Consider the following 18,434-nt stretch of genomic DNA (forward strand, 5'->3'; position numbering starts at 1 on the left):
GGAAAATGTGGTCTTCCAAAATGTGAGTTAGAAAACTGTGCTCACAAAGTAAGTCAAAGTTTAGTACCTCTACTAAACAGAAGAATGAATGGAGTGAAGCTTAAGGCCAGAACTGTTCAGTGTTTTCATTAGTGGTCTGGATGTTAGAAATGAAGAACTTACTAAGTTCACCCATAATACCAAATTGAGGAGAAAGGAGCATTCAAAATCATCTTGACAAACCACTGGACTCGTACAAAAATGGGGTGCAGGTCCATAGGGTTAAATGCCAGTTACTAAACCCATATGGGAATAGTCAGCTGCACAAACACAGAATGGAAAAACAAGTGACTTCCCAGTAACTCTGCACAGAAGAATCCAAGGATTATGGTGTATCACAGCGTGAACATAAACTAGATGTTACGCCACTGTGAAGTAGATGAACATTATACTCTGTACATGAATAAGAGCACTGTCTGTTGAGTGCTGAGTTGAAGGGAAACCTCTGCAAGCTTTGGAAAGTCCCTGCAGCCAGAACTCCATTGGCATGGAAGGATAGCAAAGATCCAAGCTTTTCTCAGAGTCTAAATCAAAGAGCACGGAGTATCATATTAACTTAGGTTTCTAAGAAATATGTTCTATGCCATGAGGTCTTACTACTGAGTTCTCTTTCCAAACATCACAGGTTTGTTTGAAACACATTTTACTTGGCTTCATCAATGAAGACCATGGGTATTCCATTTCAGTACACTGGGATGAATGAGTTTGAGGATAAAGCAGGTGTCCCCACTTCTTGTGGACGAACATGCATTATAAGGAAGTTCTACTGCAACACTACCTCAGCCATCACAAACAATTTGTGCTCATTTCTGTGGGTATTTCCTCTTCAAAGTCAACTGGAAAATGGAACTTTATCAGCAGAAAAGCAATAATTTCTCACATAAACCCATAAAGGAGCAATTCACTAACTTCTCACATGGTTTTGCAGACTGACCTATTGTAAGGAGGCTTCGAGGGGAGAGGAGAAGTCTCTGTGTACACTCTGTGTCTCAGCTGACTGGAAACTGGCTCCACACCATGGCTACCCTAATTAGATGACAAATGTGAGCTCACACAAGTGAAGGTATGTATCTGCCATCATGTCATTTTCTGCTCAGCTCCTTGTTTGATTCTACAAACCTCAAAAAAAGGGAAAAGAATAAATATTCTGACAGACTTTATTACATCTGCAACTGTGTGTAATATTTCCTATTTACATAACATTCTACTATCCGAAACCAATAGTTTCTTGAAAGCAAGAGTTTTGCAGGATATTCAGCTCCATTTACCTTCATTTTCTGCTCCAGGCACAATTAAACCAAGCTCTTGCATTTTGGGTTAAGTCATGAAACATTTTCACATTAAAACTGAAACTATATACAAGCTTTTGCCGAATGCATTGTCAGATCAGCACTGGAAAATTTTAAATCAGGCAGTGTCTATGAACGGGTGTATGAATAGGTCTTTTGTGGTCCTGTCATTTCTCAGGCACAAAGCCTTTGTAGCAAGGAAAATATTTTGGTCATTCATATTTTCACTGTGTGATTTATAACATTGTCCCAAAGCCCTTTGTGAATTTAAAGTGCTGTGACCATGTTTTTCAGAAAGGAATGCTTAAATATAATATTCCCAGATCCTTGTGTAGGTTCTTAAATGAGGCCCTGATTCTGAAAATACTGATGTGGATGCTTTTAGTTAAATACAGGACTGAATTTTGGCAGAATCAGGGCCTAAATAAGCCACCATTTCAAAAATACCAGCTAGCTTCCAAGGACCATTGCAAGCCACGGAGCACAGAAGCAGGACTATGTCACATAGTTCTGCTGACTTTAATGGGATTACTCCTGCCTTTAAAACACTTGTTGAATGACATCTTTTTTGAGATGGAAGAACTGGATCCCTCTGCCTTAAATGAGAATTGATTAAGATCGCAAAGCAATTAAAAAACGGCAACATGCCTGCTTAGTTCTGTACACTTGATTTTGACTGCTGACAGTAAACACATGTGTCTAATTTCTTCTTTGATGAAGCCTTAATTCTAAATGAATGCATCAGCTTTGGGCAGGAGAAGGTCATGCAATAACATACTTTGCTAACTAGTCCCTTTAGTCACAGACTTTCTAAGCAAATAAAACCAAAATTGATGCGTTTTTAGAATGCATTTTATTTTTTTAGAAATGACTTCAAGAAAAATAATGAAAGACCAAAAATTACCATTGCAAAGGCTTTCTATTTCTGGGTTTCTACAGAAGGTTGAAACACAGTCAATATTGACTTTATATGCACTTTACTGTGAAAGGCAAGAATATCTTACAACGCATAACGCGGCAGAGAACATCCAAGTAAAAAGTGAAAGGACATTTCTTTGGATACTTCAAGACAGAAGGTATTCTAACTCACAGTTTAGGAAGCTATATCTCAGTCAAAGTTGAAGATGATTTAGCTAGACTACATCTGTGCTGAGATTCTCAAGAAAGGGGCAGTGTATTAGGTAAGGACAGTGATAGCCTTCATCTTGTTTACATCTGACATTCTCTAGGGACACCTTGAAACCATTTGATCCTATATACAATCAGCAGCCAGAGACTGTTAGGAAGTAAAAATGGAGCTCCCTATCCCTGCATACACATGATAAAAGATCTACACAGAGGCTAAACATATTTCCAGACCATCACAAATCAAGTTTAGCAGACCAAGGGTCTACAATAGCATAGTGAAGAATGGGGAAAAGTGCCACACAAGAGAATTAGAGCAATATGTCATTGAATACCACCTCAGAGTAAAGATTTTGGCTCAGTGGCTATAACAAATCCTTTTAGTTTTACAGCTTATCTCTATCAGAAGCAGCAGTCTCCCAGTTTCTCATCTAGCACATAGCTATATGTCATCAAATAGATCCTCTGGCTCACAAGTGTTTTCCAGTGTTTCAAGAGACATGGTATCCAGGGAATGCTTCTCCAATGTCTTCTGTGAGGCCAGAACAGGTCTGGAAATATAAAGAAAAGAAATTTGAAACAAATTTAGATACAGATATAAACAGTTCCAACATACACAGTGCCAAGGTAACCATTTAATAGTGTATTTTGAGCTTTATGTAAGACCTGATTACTTGCTGAGATGGCAATGGTAAAACAAACAGATGAACTTCAGCTTATAAGTGTCAGGGTTTCAGCTATTTTGTTACAGTTTTTTGGACCTTGATAATTACTATTTCACCCACAATTTACACATGGAGAGCTAGGGAGAGCAGAACAAATGCAGAAAACATGGAAAGGATCTGCTCTTCTGTTACTGCAGAGGATAATGCTCTCTGAGTCTCTTTATTTTTTCCTGGCACTAAGCACGCATCTGTTGTCCATTGGTTTGACATGGAAGCATGTTGAAGAATCAGGCTAAGTTGCCTCACAGGTAAAATGCTAGCCTTTCTCCAAAGTAGAGCAGAAGAAAACAAAGGCAAATGAAAAAAATCCTTCCATAAGGCATGAGTCCATGTATTTGGGAACTTTCAAATCCCTGGCCTTCCGCTGTACGTGTGTAATGCTTACATTTGCTATAAATGTATGCAAACAGGAACACTTGCAATTCACTGACATGTGGATTGCTTGGGTGCGGGTTTGCCCTTAGATCGCTGGACACCACAGAGTCCTACCTGAAAACTGAAACTGAAAACGCCTGAATCAGACACCCATGACATTGAATAACATGCCACATTACATCAATTTGTCCTGTTTAGCACTCCTTTGACTGTCCTCATGAAGGACATCAAGCCTAGAGAAAAGAAGGCTCAGAAGAGACCTTGTAATGGTCTTCCAAGGGGACCTACAAGAAACCTGGAGAGGGGCTTCAGACAGAAGCCTTTAGGGCAACAGGGAATGGCTTTAACCTGACAGAGGGGAGGCTGAGATGAGCTCTTAGGCAGAAGTTCTTCCCTATGAGGGTGGTGAGGCCCTGGCACAGGTTGCCCAGAGAAGCTGTGGCTGCCCCATCCCTGGCAGTGCTCAAGGCCAGGTTGGACAGGGCTTGGAGCAACCTGGTCTAGTGGGAGGTGTCCCTGCCTGTGTCAGGGGGTTGGAACTTGATAAGCTTCAAGATCCCCTCCATCCCAAACCATTCCATGATAGGATTCTATGATATGATTTTGGACTGATTGGAGTATCATTAAGGGTTGATGGCTTCATGCCCAGGCATAATCCACTGGTGTAATCCTGACAGAACGTGAAAAATCAGTACATTGCCAAGGCAAATACATCAGCCACCAGGATGGGAAAAAACAGACAGAAGTGATGGCAAGTGTTACCCTCAAATGCTGCCATATGAGGCCTTGCTGCAATAAGGCATGCAAAAGCAATCTAATATTATTCCAGTTCTGAAATCACTTTACTTTCAAACTACTAGTGTGTTTAGATTAGGAGAATTACTCTCTTTGGAAGTCTAACTAGCTTTTTCTGTAAACTCCTATAAAACACTTTCCTTCAGGTCTGAATAAATTATGTCCAAGCATTTTTTCCCTTTTGGTATGCAGTGACATCGAGACAGATGTGTGCCTCATCAGAAGTCACTCAACAAACCTGCCAGAACAGAACCCTTAGCCACTGACTGCTCAGCAAGATCATATCACTCCATGCTGTTCTGATTGTTTGCAATCAATCAACTTATTTGTACCCTAATTTTTTTTATTTTTTAAAATATAGGTAGCCTACAACAACACAGTGTGACACTTGAGTTTAATTATCGAACGTGTTCTTTTCCTTTTCTAGGCTGATCTAAAGCATTCCAGCATTTTCTGATTTTGAAAAGTAAGCCTGACAGTGCTTAAGCAATTTCAAAACAACAGTCCTCATTGGCTAAAATAACTATTTTCAACACTGTACATGAGATCACATCTATAATCCAAACCACTGTTGAGTTTTAACATTACACAGTTTGAACTATTAAGCTTCTGTGTTCTTGTAATAACATGGTCCTCATTTAATCTCCAAAAGCTGTAATAGAATGCCTGTGTGTAAATCCAACTATACTTGCAAAGTAGAAGCATTAATCTCTTTAAACGAAGTTCATAAGCAACTTAATTTTGGTTTTAAGACTTGATGATTCCTGTTTGCATGGCAATTATTCACTAAATGCCAACAGCTTGGTTTGTGCTGTGCAATTATTTTGCATCTTGGATTCTCATTGAAGCTGTATTACCATACTCTTATGCACAACTGAGTTAATTTCCTTAAATTGCAGTGAGTTGTATATCTTCTCTTGCCAAAAAGTCTGTAAGCAAGGCATTCTTCTTGAAAGTTTACTCTTCTGTTGTATCACTTTTTAAAATCTTGCCTTTTGGTAAACTTAAACTCCATTAACACATCTGGAGAACTGCTGACTATATAAGAAATCATTTCATATTTCCTGACATTTAGTTCCCTTCATAAATTGACACAGAAGACCAGATCCACAGCTGGTGTGAATCACTGGAGTACTAATAATGTCAGTGGAACTCTGCTGACTTACACCAGCTGAGATTCTGGCCCGAGATTTGGAAGAAAGTGGTTAGATTACTTGATATTTCTTTCCACAGCTGAGTAGGAGCCATAGGAAACAGAAGACACGCAACACTTTTATTACCTAACTAACCAACAGTGCAGAAATGCAAAACCATGCAGGGTGATGGCTTTGCATAGCTTGGGAGAAAACACACCACCTCCTTTTGAAGCAGGATGGATGGACTAGTCCTTTTTGTTTCTCGTGACGAGTTCACACAGATCCTAGAGAACATCTGCACACTATTCCTGCTGCCACAGACAGCCTGTTCCACAAGATAATGTTTGTGAAGCAGTATGACATAGAAAACAGGCTCCTATACAACTACTACAAATGACATGATGAAGAAGAGCTTCTGAGTGGCAAATAGGCCAGGTTAGATGGGGCTTGGAGAAACCTGGTCTAGTGGAAGGTGTCCCTGCTCATGGCAGAGGGCTGGAACTGGATAAGCTTTAAGGTCCCTTCCAACCCAAACCAGTCTAGCATTCTGTGAAAAACACCAAAAAAAGGTGTAGCCATGATGAAGGAAAATCAGGTCAGAGGCTGCAACATCAGCACAACTGCTCATCTTGAGGTACTATTTGCTAAAAATACGAAAGGTTCTTGCATTTAGCTATGCTTGCATGGCCAGTCCAGCACACTGTGGTTACAATTTTACTCAAGTTTTTGTTCTCAAGCAACTCTCATGAGCTTTGAAAAGAGAAATATTCTTGTAAATTCACATAGCTATAAAAGTTTCACAAGAAACTTAAGTAATCTAGGAGGCATCCTTGTGTCTTAGACCATTGCATGATTCCCCTTACTTTTTTAGTAATTAAAACAAGCAGTTCCAACCAAAAGCTGGCATTTTATTAAAAGAGGAGATTTCAGCTCTCCCAGAAAATGTGTAGGAGAGTTTTAGGAAAAGGCTGAATCTCTCAGTGTGTCTCTCTTTCCTTAGCTTGGTTTAATGGTTCGCTTTTGGCATTAATAACCAGAGTAGATATTAACAGAGGATATAATCTGATATATACTTTCGCTGGTATCATAAAAATAGGTGGCGGCAGCAGCTCATAAACAGAGAAGTCATATTTATTAGAGCATTGGCATAGAAACAAAGGTGAGGCATCTCAAACACTAATGAACGCTTGCATTGTGACTGATAGGGCAAAAGCTCAGAGCAACATTTGTGCTCCAGAGACAGTACTTTTAGTCCACCCTGAGAGAAAAACTTCTATTCTTTGATTTATCATCAGTCTGCTGTCTTGGCTGTATAAACATTGTTTTCACAGAAAGTACTCAGAAGAGGGATACTCACCAGCCATGGTTATTAAGGAAGGATTATGAAAAGAGCTTTGAGTAAAGCTCATGGCTATATGTAAAACCTTGGCCTTGAATAACCAAGGCCCTGCAGTGTGAGCTCTTGGGAGACATCACACTGACTGCCTAAGGCTCCTGGCCAAAAAGGAGGAAGTTCAACCATGAAAAGAAAAAGAAATTGTGTAATGGAGGAGGGGAAAAAGCCTCTTACATGAATAGATGCATCTAGAGCACTGTGTGCAGACAGATGTTTTTAAAGTTTAATATTAAAACTGTAAGTAGATTAAATTGAAACTACATGTGATGAAAAAGATGAAGCTATTCCCCTTTACTGATATGCTACAATGACTACAATATATGGTAAATTATAGAAGCATTTTAAATTTTAATTCCATTTCAAATGGAAACTGAAACTCATTAACTGCCTTTAGGCTTTGGCAGTATTATGAGTATTCAGCTTCCAGATACAGTCTACTCTGGCATTTATTCCTAGAAATAATAAGAAAACAAACACATATATTTCTAATTGATCTTGCAAAATGTAAGCCCCAGTGAGTCATGAAGAGCTTGCTGGATACAATCACCTTCATGGCCTGAAATTACAGCTGATGGACTCTCGCTTTTGTTATTAGCGAAGAAACTGAAATTTTATTGGCCAGTTTCAACCTGTGAAAAATGCTGCGGTGTCAGATATAATCAGAGCCCAAGTTTTACCTGGCCCCAGCACAAACTCACAGAGGCTAGAGAAAAATACTCAAGAAACAGCTAAAAAGAACACTTAAGGGTTATTGTCTCCATTCCTCCTAGAGAACCTTCTATGTGTGGCATTTTCTTACATGCAGTATACTAAACAGTCTAGTCTCAGTTAAAGTCAGCAGACAGGCAATGATGATGATAACCATATAATAATAAATTATGAGGTTTGTATTTTTATTAATATTGCTTTTAATAAATTTATAATAGATTGTTATAATATAATAATGTAATAATATAAACTATTATTAATAATAGTAAGTTTGTTCAATTACTCACTTAATGAAGAATATTTTCAGTGCAGCAAAACAAATTTAATATTCATCCAGGGAATCGATGTTCCTCAATAAGCTTCCGCCTCTGCCTGAAAGACAAACTGCAACTGCACCTGCATTCATTCCAGTCACTGTGTAGTAAGGTAAGTCTGGAATTCCCTCAATAAACAAAACCTAAAGCAAAACTTCAAAACACAGGACAACTGCTAAACACCGTCTTAAGCTCTTGCAAGCGCCACTCTTTGTTTTCTAGAACCAGAAACTATCAAATGGTGGATAATTTTGATTTGTGCCTATATAAATGGTTTGGTTTTTTCTTCACATGTCCCTGGAATCCTTTGGAGGAAGAAAAGCGAACTTGGAATCCCTTAAATATCACAAACATTGACAAAGTCATTGCAGCAAGAACAAAATTACAAACAAATCTCCTACCCTGAAAAGATTCTCATACATCTCTTACTGATCTAAGTTTCAAAATCGTTACAACTTCCAATGACTGGTCTAGATCAATTCTCAATATTATTAATTACTCAGCCAGTTTATTTAGTCCTATGAAATAAATGGCCTAGAGATCCTCAGAAACCATATGTTACGTCCAAAATGGCTTTACAGGCCACACGCCATGCAGATGAACAATGGTGACACTACTTTTTTAGGCACTTGTATCTGTTCAGTTGCAAATTCCCAATTAACTTCAGTTGGCATAGATGCATGACCTTGTTTAAAAAGAACATAGGTTTAGCAATATAAATATAGTTATGGATCTTTTAATCTGATCAAACACACCTGCATATGCTTACTAACAAAGATCTACTTGAAAACATAGTAATAGATGTGACTTCTAAGAAAAAGCTTAAACCATGTTTGTTTTAGAGAAGTGGCACACATTTCTGTGGCTCATTTCCACTTAAACTCTTTCTTTCTTAAATAAACTAGACCACATTCACCTTGAGGAACATACTAGCACCACTGCCTTCACTGGGAAAAAAACCCAAATCTCATAATTGTAACTACAGGAGTATATAGTAAGGAAAACTTAAGTTTGTTTAAGAATTTTGTCAGGGTCTTTCATAAATCTAGTACATTGCAAATTTATTAGCAAATACTAGAAGTCATTTCTCATAGTCATTAAGTGCTATTTATCACATATACATTTACAAAACACCAGCAGCGGCTAAATTGTGTCATAAGCATTTTCTAGGCTGTCAAACCTTGAAGCTGCTTTCTCTCCCTAACCCTTTCTTATCCCCTCCAGGTAATCATAAACAGTTGCCGGGGACTTAAGGGGACAAATAAAAATCCCTGAGCCAATTTTTCACACAGGAAATGTGTGTCCTCATGTTCCTCCACCTGCTGTCCACGAGGATGGGCTGGAGTGGTGGACAAACAGGTTTTCCATCTGAAAAACATATGTTGAATCAAATCACAAAAATAAGAGTATTTAACTGGAGGAAAATCCAGCAACCCTAAAACTTAGATAGTGCTTCAGATATTCCACATCTTTTCCACTCCTTTTCTAGTACTGAGGCTCTGAGTGGCTGTTTTAATCTTAATGACTTCAACAGGGGCTAAGCACGTGCCTAAAGTTAAGCATGTGCTTACAAAGAGTGTCTACAAAGAAGACGGAGACTCCGTTTATACAGGGAGTCACATGGAAAAGATGCGGGGTGATGAGCACAGGCTATTGCTGTGGAGATTCAGACTGGACACAAGAGAACAACCAGCCATCGGAATAGTCTCCCGAGGGAAGTGGTGGATTCCCCAACACTGGATACTTTTAAGATTCAGCTGTACAGGGTGCTGGGACAACTAGTCTAGGTCATGCTAAATCAACCTGGTCTAGTGGAAAGTGTCCCTGCCCATGGCAGGGGGTTGGAACCAGTTGATCTTTAAGGTTCCTTCAAACCCAAACCATCTTAGAATCATAGAATAGTTAGGTCTGTAAAGGACATTAAGATAATCAAATTCCAACCCCCCTGACATTGGCAGGGACACCTCACACGAAACCATATCACCCAAGGCCTCATCCAACCTGGTCTTGAACACTGCCAGGGATGGAGTATTCACAACCTCCCTGGGCAACCCATTCCAGTGCCTCACCACCTTTACAGAAAGGAACATCCTCCTTCTATCCAATCTAAACTTCCCCTGTTTAAGTTTTAACCCGTTACCCCTTGTCCTGTCACTACAGTCTCTAATGAAGAGTCCCTCTCCAGCATCCCTATAGGCCCCCTTCAGATACTGGAAGGCTGCTATGAGGTCTCCACACAGCCTTCTCTTCTCAAAGCTGAACAGCCCCAACTTTCTCAGCCTATCTTCACATGGGAGGTGATCCAGCCCCCTGATCATCCTCGCGGCCCTCCTCTGGACTTGTTCCAACAGTTCCATGTCCTTTTTATGTTAAGGACACCAGAACTGCACGCAATACTCCAAGTGAGGTCTCACAAGAGCAGAGGAGAGGGGCAGGATCACCTCCTTCGACCTGCTGGTCACGCTCCTTTTGATGCAGCCCAGGATATGGTTGGCTTTCCCAACCTGGTCCCTAGCTTCCCGGACAACATCCCTGTGCTCTTCCCAGGCCATCTGTCCTTGCTTCCACCTTTTATAAGCCTCTTTTTTCATTTGAATTTTCCTCAGGAGCTCCTTATCCATCCAAGGAGGTCTGCTAGCCCTCCTGCTGCACTTCCTTCTGGTTGGGATGCAACACTCCTGAGCTTGTAGCAGGTGATCCTTGAATATCAACCAACAGCCTTGGGCCTCCCTGCCCTCTAGGGCTATATCCCATGGAACCTTCCGAAGCAGGTTCCTGAAGAGGCCAAAGTCTGCTCTTTTGAAGTCCAGGGCAGTGAGCTTGCTGCACGCTCTTCTCACTGTCCTGAGGATCTCAAATTCGACCATCTCATGATCGCTGTATCCCAGGCTGCCCTGGAGCGTCACATTTCCAACGAGCCCTTCCCTGTTGGTGGGCACGAGGTCAAGCATGGCACCTCTCCTTGTCAGCTCCCCTATTACTTGCAGAAGGAATTTGTCTTCTACACAATCGAGGAACCTCCTGGATTGCTTGTGCTGGGCCGTACCGTCCTTCCAACAGATGTCAGGGTGGTTGAAGTCACCCATGAGAACAAGAGCCTGCAAGCGTGAGGCTTTTCCTACCTGTCTGTGGAGTGCTTCATCCGCATGTTCTCCTTGATCAGGCAGTCTGTAACAGATCCCCACAGTAATGTCTCCCATAGCTATGTTCCCTTTAACCCTGACCCACAAAGTCTCTGTGGACTGCTCACCTGTCCCCAGACAGAGTTCCATACTCTCCAGCCTATCCCTAACATAAAGGGCAACTCCCCCTCCCTGCCTGCCAGACCTGTCTTTTCTAAAGAGCCTGTAACCTCCCATTCCAACACTCCAGTCATAGGAGCCGTCCCACCATGTTTCTGTGATGCCTATTACATCATACCCCTGTAGACGTGCACACATCTCTAATTCCTCTTGTTTGTTCCCCATGTTATGGGCATTTGTATAGAGGCATCTATACAAATGAAACCGGCTCATTGGTTGGACTGTCTGGAATATCTCTACATTGTTCTGAGCATTTATTATAGGTGCTGGCAACTGACTGGGTGTGTTGGGATGGAATGATGCCCTCCTCCCTCAACACATCTAGTTTAAAGCCTCCTTGTGATTCTGTATTTCTATGCTTTGCCAAGAAAGGTTGGATCAGTTGACCACTGAGGTCCCTTGCAGCCTGCTGTTCTGTAATTCTGTGAAAGCCTCCTGAACTACAGTTTCAGCCTGCAACCTACAACTTCACAAGTTGATAAAATTAATATTATTCTTAAAGAAAAATAGATTAGTCCAGTGCCCATATGAAGAAGAGTTCATTCTTAATACTAGACCAGGGTACTCAGATATCACAGAATCACAGACTGCTTTGTACTGGAATGGACCTTACAGCTCACTCAGTTCCAACCCCTGCCACAGGCAGGGACACCTTCCACTAGACCAGGTTGCTCAAAGCCTCATCCAACCTGGCCTTGAGCACTGCCAGGGATGGGGCAGCCACAGCTTCTCTGGGCAACCTGTACCAGGGCCTCACCACCCTCACAGGGAAGAATTTTTCCCTAATGCCTTGGCTAAAATAGTAGGTATGGCTAAAAGTATCCCCTCTCAGAAGGCTATAGAAGAATCCATGAATGTAATATTAAAAATGATCTTTTAGAAACATCCTATGACTGAATTAACCAAAGTTTTTCTCCTTACTAAAGAATTTATACACATATACCTGGGCACCAGCAGAAACCTATTATTGCCCAGATTACTTGTTTATCCACAGATCTGCTCAGTAGCTTTGGATCATTCACTTTAATTAGCTTATTGCAAGAAAAACACTTTGGATCAGTACAATATGTGGATATGACTTACATACGTATTTTCTAATGACACAATGCATTTAGAGCAGCAGGGAGTTCTTTATAGATCTGGGAGCACTGAACTGAATAAACTGACAGCAGGTTACAATTTACAAGTAAGGTGGAGTAGATAAAGTGTAACAAGCTTTCTCCTCCCCTCTATTGTATATAAAATTGTTTTAGTACCAAGAATTGTGCTTTCCTTTCTGCTGTCTCTTAACTTCTACTGAACCTTTCCTATGTTCCTCATGTCGCCCCGCCCCCAGCTGCAAATATGGATTTGTTCAATGCTTTTCTGAAATAAGATCAAATATTTGATATTTAAGATCAAATACTTGCCTAGTGACACCTCTGGGAGATGAAACATGTTCAAACAGCAGCACAAAACCCAAAACAAAACAAAACAGAAGGGTCAACAGCATATCTTGCCTACCTTTGAAAACATCAGGAAAAAAGTAAAAACAGGTAGAGTTTGCTGAGACAGAACAGAGCTGGACACTGAAACAAACAGTGTTTTCTGGATAAAATTGAAGTTTTTCTCCTCTCTGTTTTCATCATACCTTACCCATCACACCTTACCCATCTGCTCACCAAGGGTAGAGAACAGACATTGGCTTTGTCCTCCTAAAGCGAACTCTACTCCTTATTTTGGGGTGCACAAAGCGAATGTGGGCTGAAGAGCCTGCTCTGCCTCCTGAACTTCTTAACTCTGATAATACTTCACTTCAGACATGTCATTGAGATGCTTTAACAATCTTCCTTTCAGAGATCAAAATGCCTATTCGGTGGATTAAAGAAGCCACTTTCAAATTATGTTTTCTATTATTATATGAAGCAGGAATCATCTGCAGCTCATGATGAAATTGCTATAAGACAGCCTGTATAGCGGGCTTCAAAAGTAATATTTTCTCCTCCAAAACCCAAACTGGTCTCCATCCATTTGCGCTTGCAGGGTCTGCCTAACCACCAATATCTGCAGTAAGTACTTTACTAGTAGCATGTAACAACAGACCAAATAGCCACATCACTACTTGTTGGAAAAATGCTGAAAAAAGAGTCTAGACTGTAAGATTTTTAAGAAAGGCTGTACTACCTCCAAAACCAACAAAACCCCAACTAGCCCAAAGGATGCAACTGGCCTTGTGTGTTGCTTTCACAAAAATTCTTACATAAAGCAGGTTTTTCTTCCTAATGACCCTCTACTTTTTTTTTATTTTCATAAATGGTTAAATTCACAGAAAGTTTCTTTAGCCATTAAGTTTGAGAGATTTCCTTTTCTGGAAGGACTGTTTGCTTATATATTGTATTAGGATCAAGTCTCAGCTTACTCATGCACACATGGACCTCCCCCAGCATTATGGTAATGAAGGTCAAAGCCTTAATTGGTGTCAATTAGCACCAGTCACACTCCAACCGGCTGTGACTGTGCTGGAATTGCTGTAGGTCTGTCCCCAAAGGTGGACGGGAGGGGACCCCACAATGGCCACCAGTCAAGTCCGATCTCTTTTTTGGCAGGATACCCATCTCGGTTTTGAGAAAGAAACTGAGATGCCCAGTGGGCAGGAGTGACAAGACACAAGTTAACAAGCACAGCAAGCTGAAACACAGTAACAACCCTGATTTTAAATGGAAATTTCTGATTACTACATTTCCACCAATACAGGTGCAGTTTCAGGGACCCCATGCTCCTCTAGAAGATGTTTCTTCTCAGGCTCCAGCCTTTCAGAGATGCTTAGTCAATCAGCAAATTATGATTGTGGTCTTGCACAGACTTCAGGCACCTGAGGCTGGACTATCAGGCTCATCAAGACTACTAACCAGGCTCACAAATGCAAGCACTAGAATGTGTGATACTGGTGTCACACAAGCTGTCATTCCACTGTGCTCACCACCCTTACCCAAAGAGATCCAAGCCTGCTCAGTACCTGTCTTATTCGGCACTAGGCATGGACACCTGCAAGTTTTACTTCACTTGCAAGCCTAACTAAAAAACAATCAGCAATTTTGGTCACTGACCTGCACTGGGCTGAAATGAGTGCCTTCCTGTAATGAAGAAAAGGGCCATGTCAGCCAGTCTAAACAGGTAATGAGAAAGATAATTTACCGGATGCCTAAAATATGGGACCAGGTTTCCTTGGGTCCAACACTCCCCAAAAGCAGATGTTCTCTGAAGAACACAAGTGCTTTTCTAGCCCCCAACTATTTGCAGCTCAGGGGCTTCCTGAGCCAGGGTTAATTTTTGAGTATTCAGTAACATTCAGTACATTTATTTTTCACAAAATGGTCCTGTGACCCCCTGAGCCCATACAAACTTCTGTTGTTCCCAAAATCTTCAAGGATCTCCACGGGTAATACATTGAAATAGGAAAAACACAGCAGAAAACATAGAATACAATGAAAAGGGGAGAAAACATGACAAAATTGATAAGATACCAATGTACAATATTTTTTTTTAGAAAGCCATTTCAGTTCCACAGCCTAAGCCAGATTTTATCTCATGTTGTGATATATTGATATAAATCTGAAGTGCCTCCACCAAAGTCTACTTGGTCTGGTTCAAATCAGCATTAAAACCACATATTTTTATTAAGTTAATCCACAGAGAGCATTCATAATTGTGCTGGTGCTGCACCACTGACAAATTCAGATAGCTTTCTGAGTTTCAGCACAGTGCTGTAAAGGATTTCTTTATCTAACAAATGCATTAAGAAAAAATGGAGCACTTTACAGGTGGGACTTTATTAAGAGAAGGTGGATGTCAATCAGAGTAGAATAATCATGGTGTGCATGTGAAACAGATGCTGCCTGTGTGAAACAAGCCAGTGTGCTATACAGATGAATCACGGAAATTGCAATTACACCTGCATCTTGGGTTATTGCTAACAGGTCCACTTATTAGAAACCTGTCTGATTTTATCCACATTACAGTACTGGGAAACAGGAAAAGGGTAATGCACATTTTTCAAGTACAGCTCCTCGCCTGACGTCTCCATTTTCTGTTTCCAAAGGAAAAAATAAGAGCCAATAGTAGGTTCACAGTCCAACACTGCAGAGAAGTCACTGCCTTCTGTTAATTAACAATGTGATGGTTTCAATGTTTTGAATCTTGGTTCTGTCTGAAATAGGAATTTTTGCAAAAGAAAGAGAGGGATAGTGAAAGAGCAAGGCAGAAGAGTTCTCATTTGAAGCACAGCACGTAACTGTCTCAGCCCTGGCAAAAATTCTCATGCTCAAAATGAACAGTTCAGATAGTACAAAGGGATGCAAACAATTTAAAAAACCTAGTCTTTTAAAAAGCAATTTTTTCAAGCAATATTTTGAATAAATATGGTTGTTTGAAAAGCTTCCCAATAAATCTGGCAGGCAGAAAGCATTTCTGATGTCACTAGGAAAAAGAACAAAGAGTATTTCAGAATTCAGTCTGAATCCTGGATTTTCTGTTCAAGCATAGCTCTCCTTTTCATAAAATCAGCTTCTCTCAGAGCAGAGTTAGGCTAAGTCATTGGACTTTTTAAGTGACTGCACATGGGATTGCCAAAGCTCTTCGGGTCTGAGGACTCATCTCAGGGGCCACAAGTTCCTGTATTCACTTGTGCCAGAACAGTGCAGGGTGAGCTGCAATTCTCTCCATGACATTGCTGGCATGCAGCCCTCCTAATCTTCAGTGAATCTTCCAAAGAGTTTTATTACTAATAATAGGCAGTGTAACAATTGACTGTATTGTACATTAATGTATATACTCTTGCCTGTTAAACATTATAGGTCTGGTCATAAAAGATGGGAGTTTCCCACTGGCTTTGTTTTGTATAGGTTCTTTGTACATAACAGACCAACAACAGCCTCCCAAGACTTAGCAGCAGGTCAGTGGTCTGTATTTTTAACCTAATTGCCTTCCCCCCACCTCCCACGGACATGTCTGGACTCACAAGAAAGACAGAAGTCAAAAGTGTATGGCCATCTTATTGCTTTTAATCTTTTACAACTAACGACAGAACAAAACCCAAACAAGATTGTCCTGGTTGTGCGTGCTATTGCTCTTTGACACAAACCAGAAGCAAGGAAACAAACCCAAAGCACATCCTACTCACTGGTTAGGTTTCGATGGTGATATTTGTGTGTTTACTTTGTATGTAATTGCCTTTGCGTTGTTCTGTCAGGTACATAGCATTCATTGTAAATGTCTCTTAATGTAAAGTATACAACAGAATCAATACAGAAATTAATAGGTGCTGACATATTGATTCCATTCACATTTTTTTAAATTATGAGGACATTTTAAAGAAAAATTAATGAAATAATTTAAATTGATCCCTGCAAAAATCGTGATGAAAGATAGATATTTGTAACAAAGCAGCAAACTGAGACGGCTGTTTAACTGTGTGGTTGTTTTAATAACCAACATAACCTTTAAAATAATTTTTCAACCAGCTTTCCACCAGCTGCTATGAGATGAGGAATCCATTCTACATTTTCATACCCAGTATTGTTAACTGTAATAAGATATTCAGGCAACAGTAATAAAGCTGATTCTAAATCTGGTGGGAACCAATGAAAGCAATTATGGTGAGGGCCTGGTACTGTCAAACTGTCAAGTTTCGAGCTTAACATAGTTCCTTAGAGTTTAAGCTTTCTCTATTCTAGAAGAAAAAGACTGAAAGCTGTTTTATCTGTTGAGAATGCAATGAGACTAAGGAAACAGACCAGAATGCCAAAACACTATACAAAGCACCAATAAAATTGTATGTCTTGTCACAGCAGTCTTTCAGGAAGGGGTCTGTCTTGCAGTCTTGGATATTACCAGTGAAAAAATATGACAAGGGCCTTGAGGGCCTTGGTGCGGTGGGGTGTGAGAAATTTCAGAGGTCTGGGAAGCACATTCATTTATATTTTATCAATTGTTTCTGTTTTTCTAGGCTAGAGACATGTTCCATTGTGGAGGAAACAATGAAATAATATAACAGAATAATGAGTCATTAGGTTGAGCCTGAATACTGCCGTTTATCAGCAGAAATTATTCTGCCCAAAGTCTTTCCTACAGCTGCTTGCAAAACTAGCACTGAGGCTAATGCCCTACACACATGCTTCCAAGTTGCACAAGTTCGTGTTTATAAAAAACATCCGACTACCAAAATAAGGTGCATTCTACGTCCAATCTGTATGAAAGTAAAGTATGGCAGGGACGGTGGCATAGAATATCATAGAATATCTCAAGTTGGAAGGGCTCTATAAAGATCATCAAGTCTAAATCCCTGATTCTTACAGGACAAACTAAAACGAAACCATCTGACTAAGCATCATCTAGATGTTCCTTCAACTCCATACATCAACTCAGTCTTCAGCTCCTCAGCTGAAGCTTCCTGTGATGGCCAAAATCACACTGAAAGATGTCTGGATGCAGACCTTTCACAGAAGACAGTAATCACTTTACCTGTGTGTTTAAGGTATTCTGTGAAACAACAACTGTCAGTCAATAGTGAACCTGAACTGGAGTTGAACCTCTTGCAGAGCAGCTACTGAGTAGATAGAGACAAATAATGATGCATGAAGTCATAGAATCATAGAATCATAGAATCGTAAGGGTTGGAAAGGACCTTAAGATCATCTAGTTCCAACCCCCCTGCCTTGGGCAGGGACACCTTATGCTAAATCATATCACCCAAGGCCTCATCCAACCAGGCCTTGAACACTGCCAGGGATGGAGCATTCACAACCTCCCTGGGCAACCCATTCCAGTGCCTCAACACCCTAACAGGAAAGAATTTCCTTCTTATATCCAATCTAAACTTCCCCTGTTTAAGTTTTAACCCGTTACCCCTTGTCCTGTCACTACAGTCTCTAATGAAGAGTCCCTCTCCAGCATCCCTACAGGCCCCCTTCAGATACTGGAAGGCTGCTATGAGGTCTCCACACAGCCTTCTCTTCCCCAGGCTGAACAGCCCCAACTTCCTCAGGCTGTCTTCATACAGGAGGTGCTCCAGTCCCCTGATCATCCTTGTGGCCCTTCTCTGGACTTGTTCCAACAGTTCCATGTCCTTTTTATGTTGAGGACACCAGAACTGCACACAAAACTCCAAGTGAGGTCTCACAAGAGCAGAGTAGAGGGGCAGGATCACCTCCTTCGACCTGCTGGTCACGCTCCTTTTGATGCAGCCCAGGATAT

At 40.7% G+C, this 18,434-nt stretch overlaps 1 protein-coding gene across 1 annotated transcript in view; it reads right to left on the bottom strand.

Annotated features, from left to right (window-relative positions):
* Positions 1-2,166: 2,166 nt before the first annotated feature.
* XRCC4 (X-ray repair cross complementing 4) overlaps positions 2,167-18,434 on the bottom strand; it is a 169,433-nt gene continuing 153,165 nt past the window's right edge. The window contains exon 7 of the mRNA XM_061478721.1: positions 2,167-3,004. Within this exon, the coding sequence (XP_061334705.1) occupies positions 2,896-3,004 (109 nt within the window). The 3' untranslated portion in view covers positions 2,167-2,895. The remainder of the gene's footprint in view (positions 3,005-18,434) is intronic.

Source organism: Pezoporus flaviventris, unplaced genomic scaffold (assembly GCF_033815535.1).
Source record: "Pezoporus flaviventris isolate CSIRO_AGI_PZ_B2104156 unplaced genomic scaffold, CSIRO_AGI_Pfla_v1 ptg000131l, whole genome shotgun sequence".
NCBI lineage: Eukaryota > Metazoa > Chordata > Aves > Psittaciformes > Psittacidae > Pezoporus > Pezoporus flaviventris.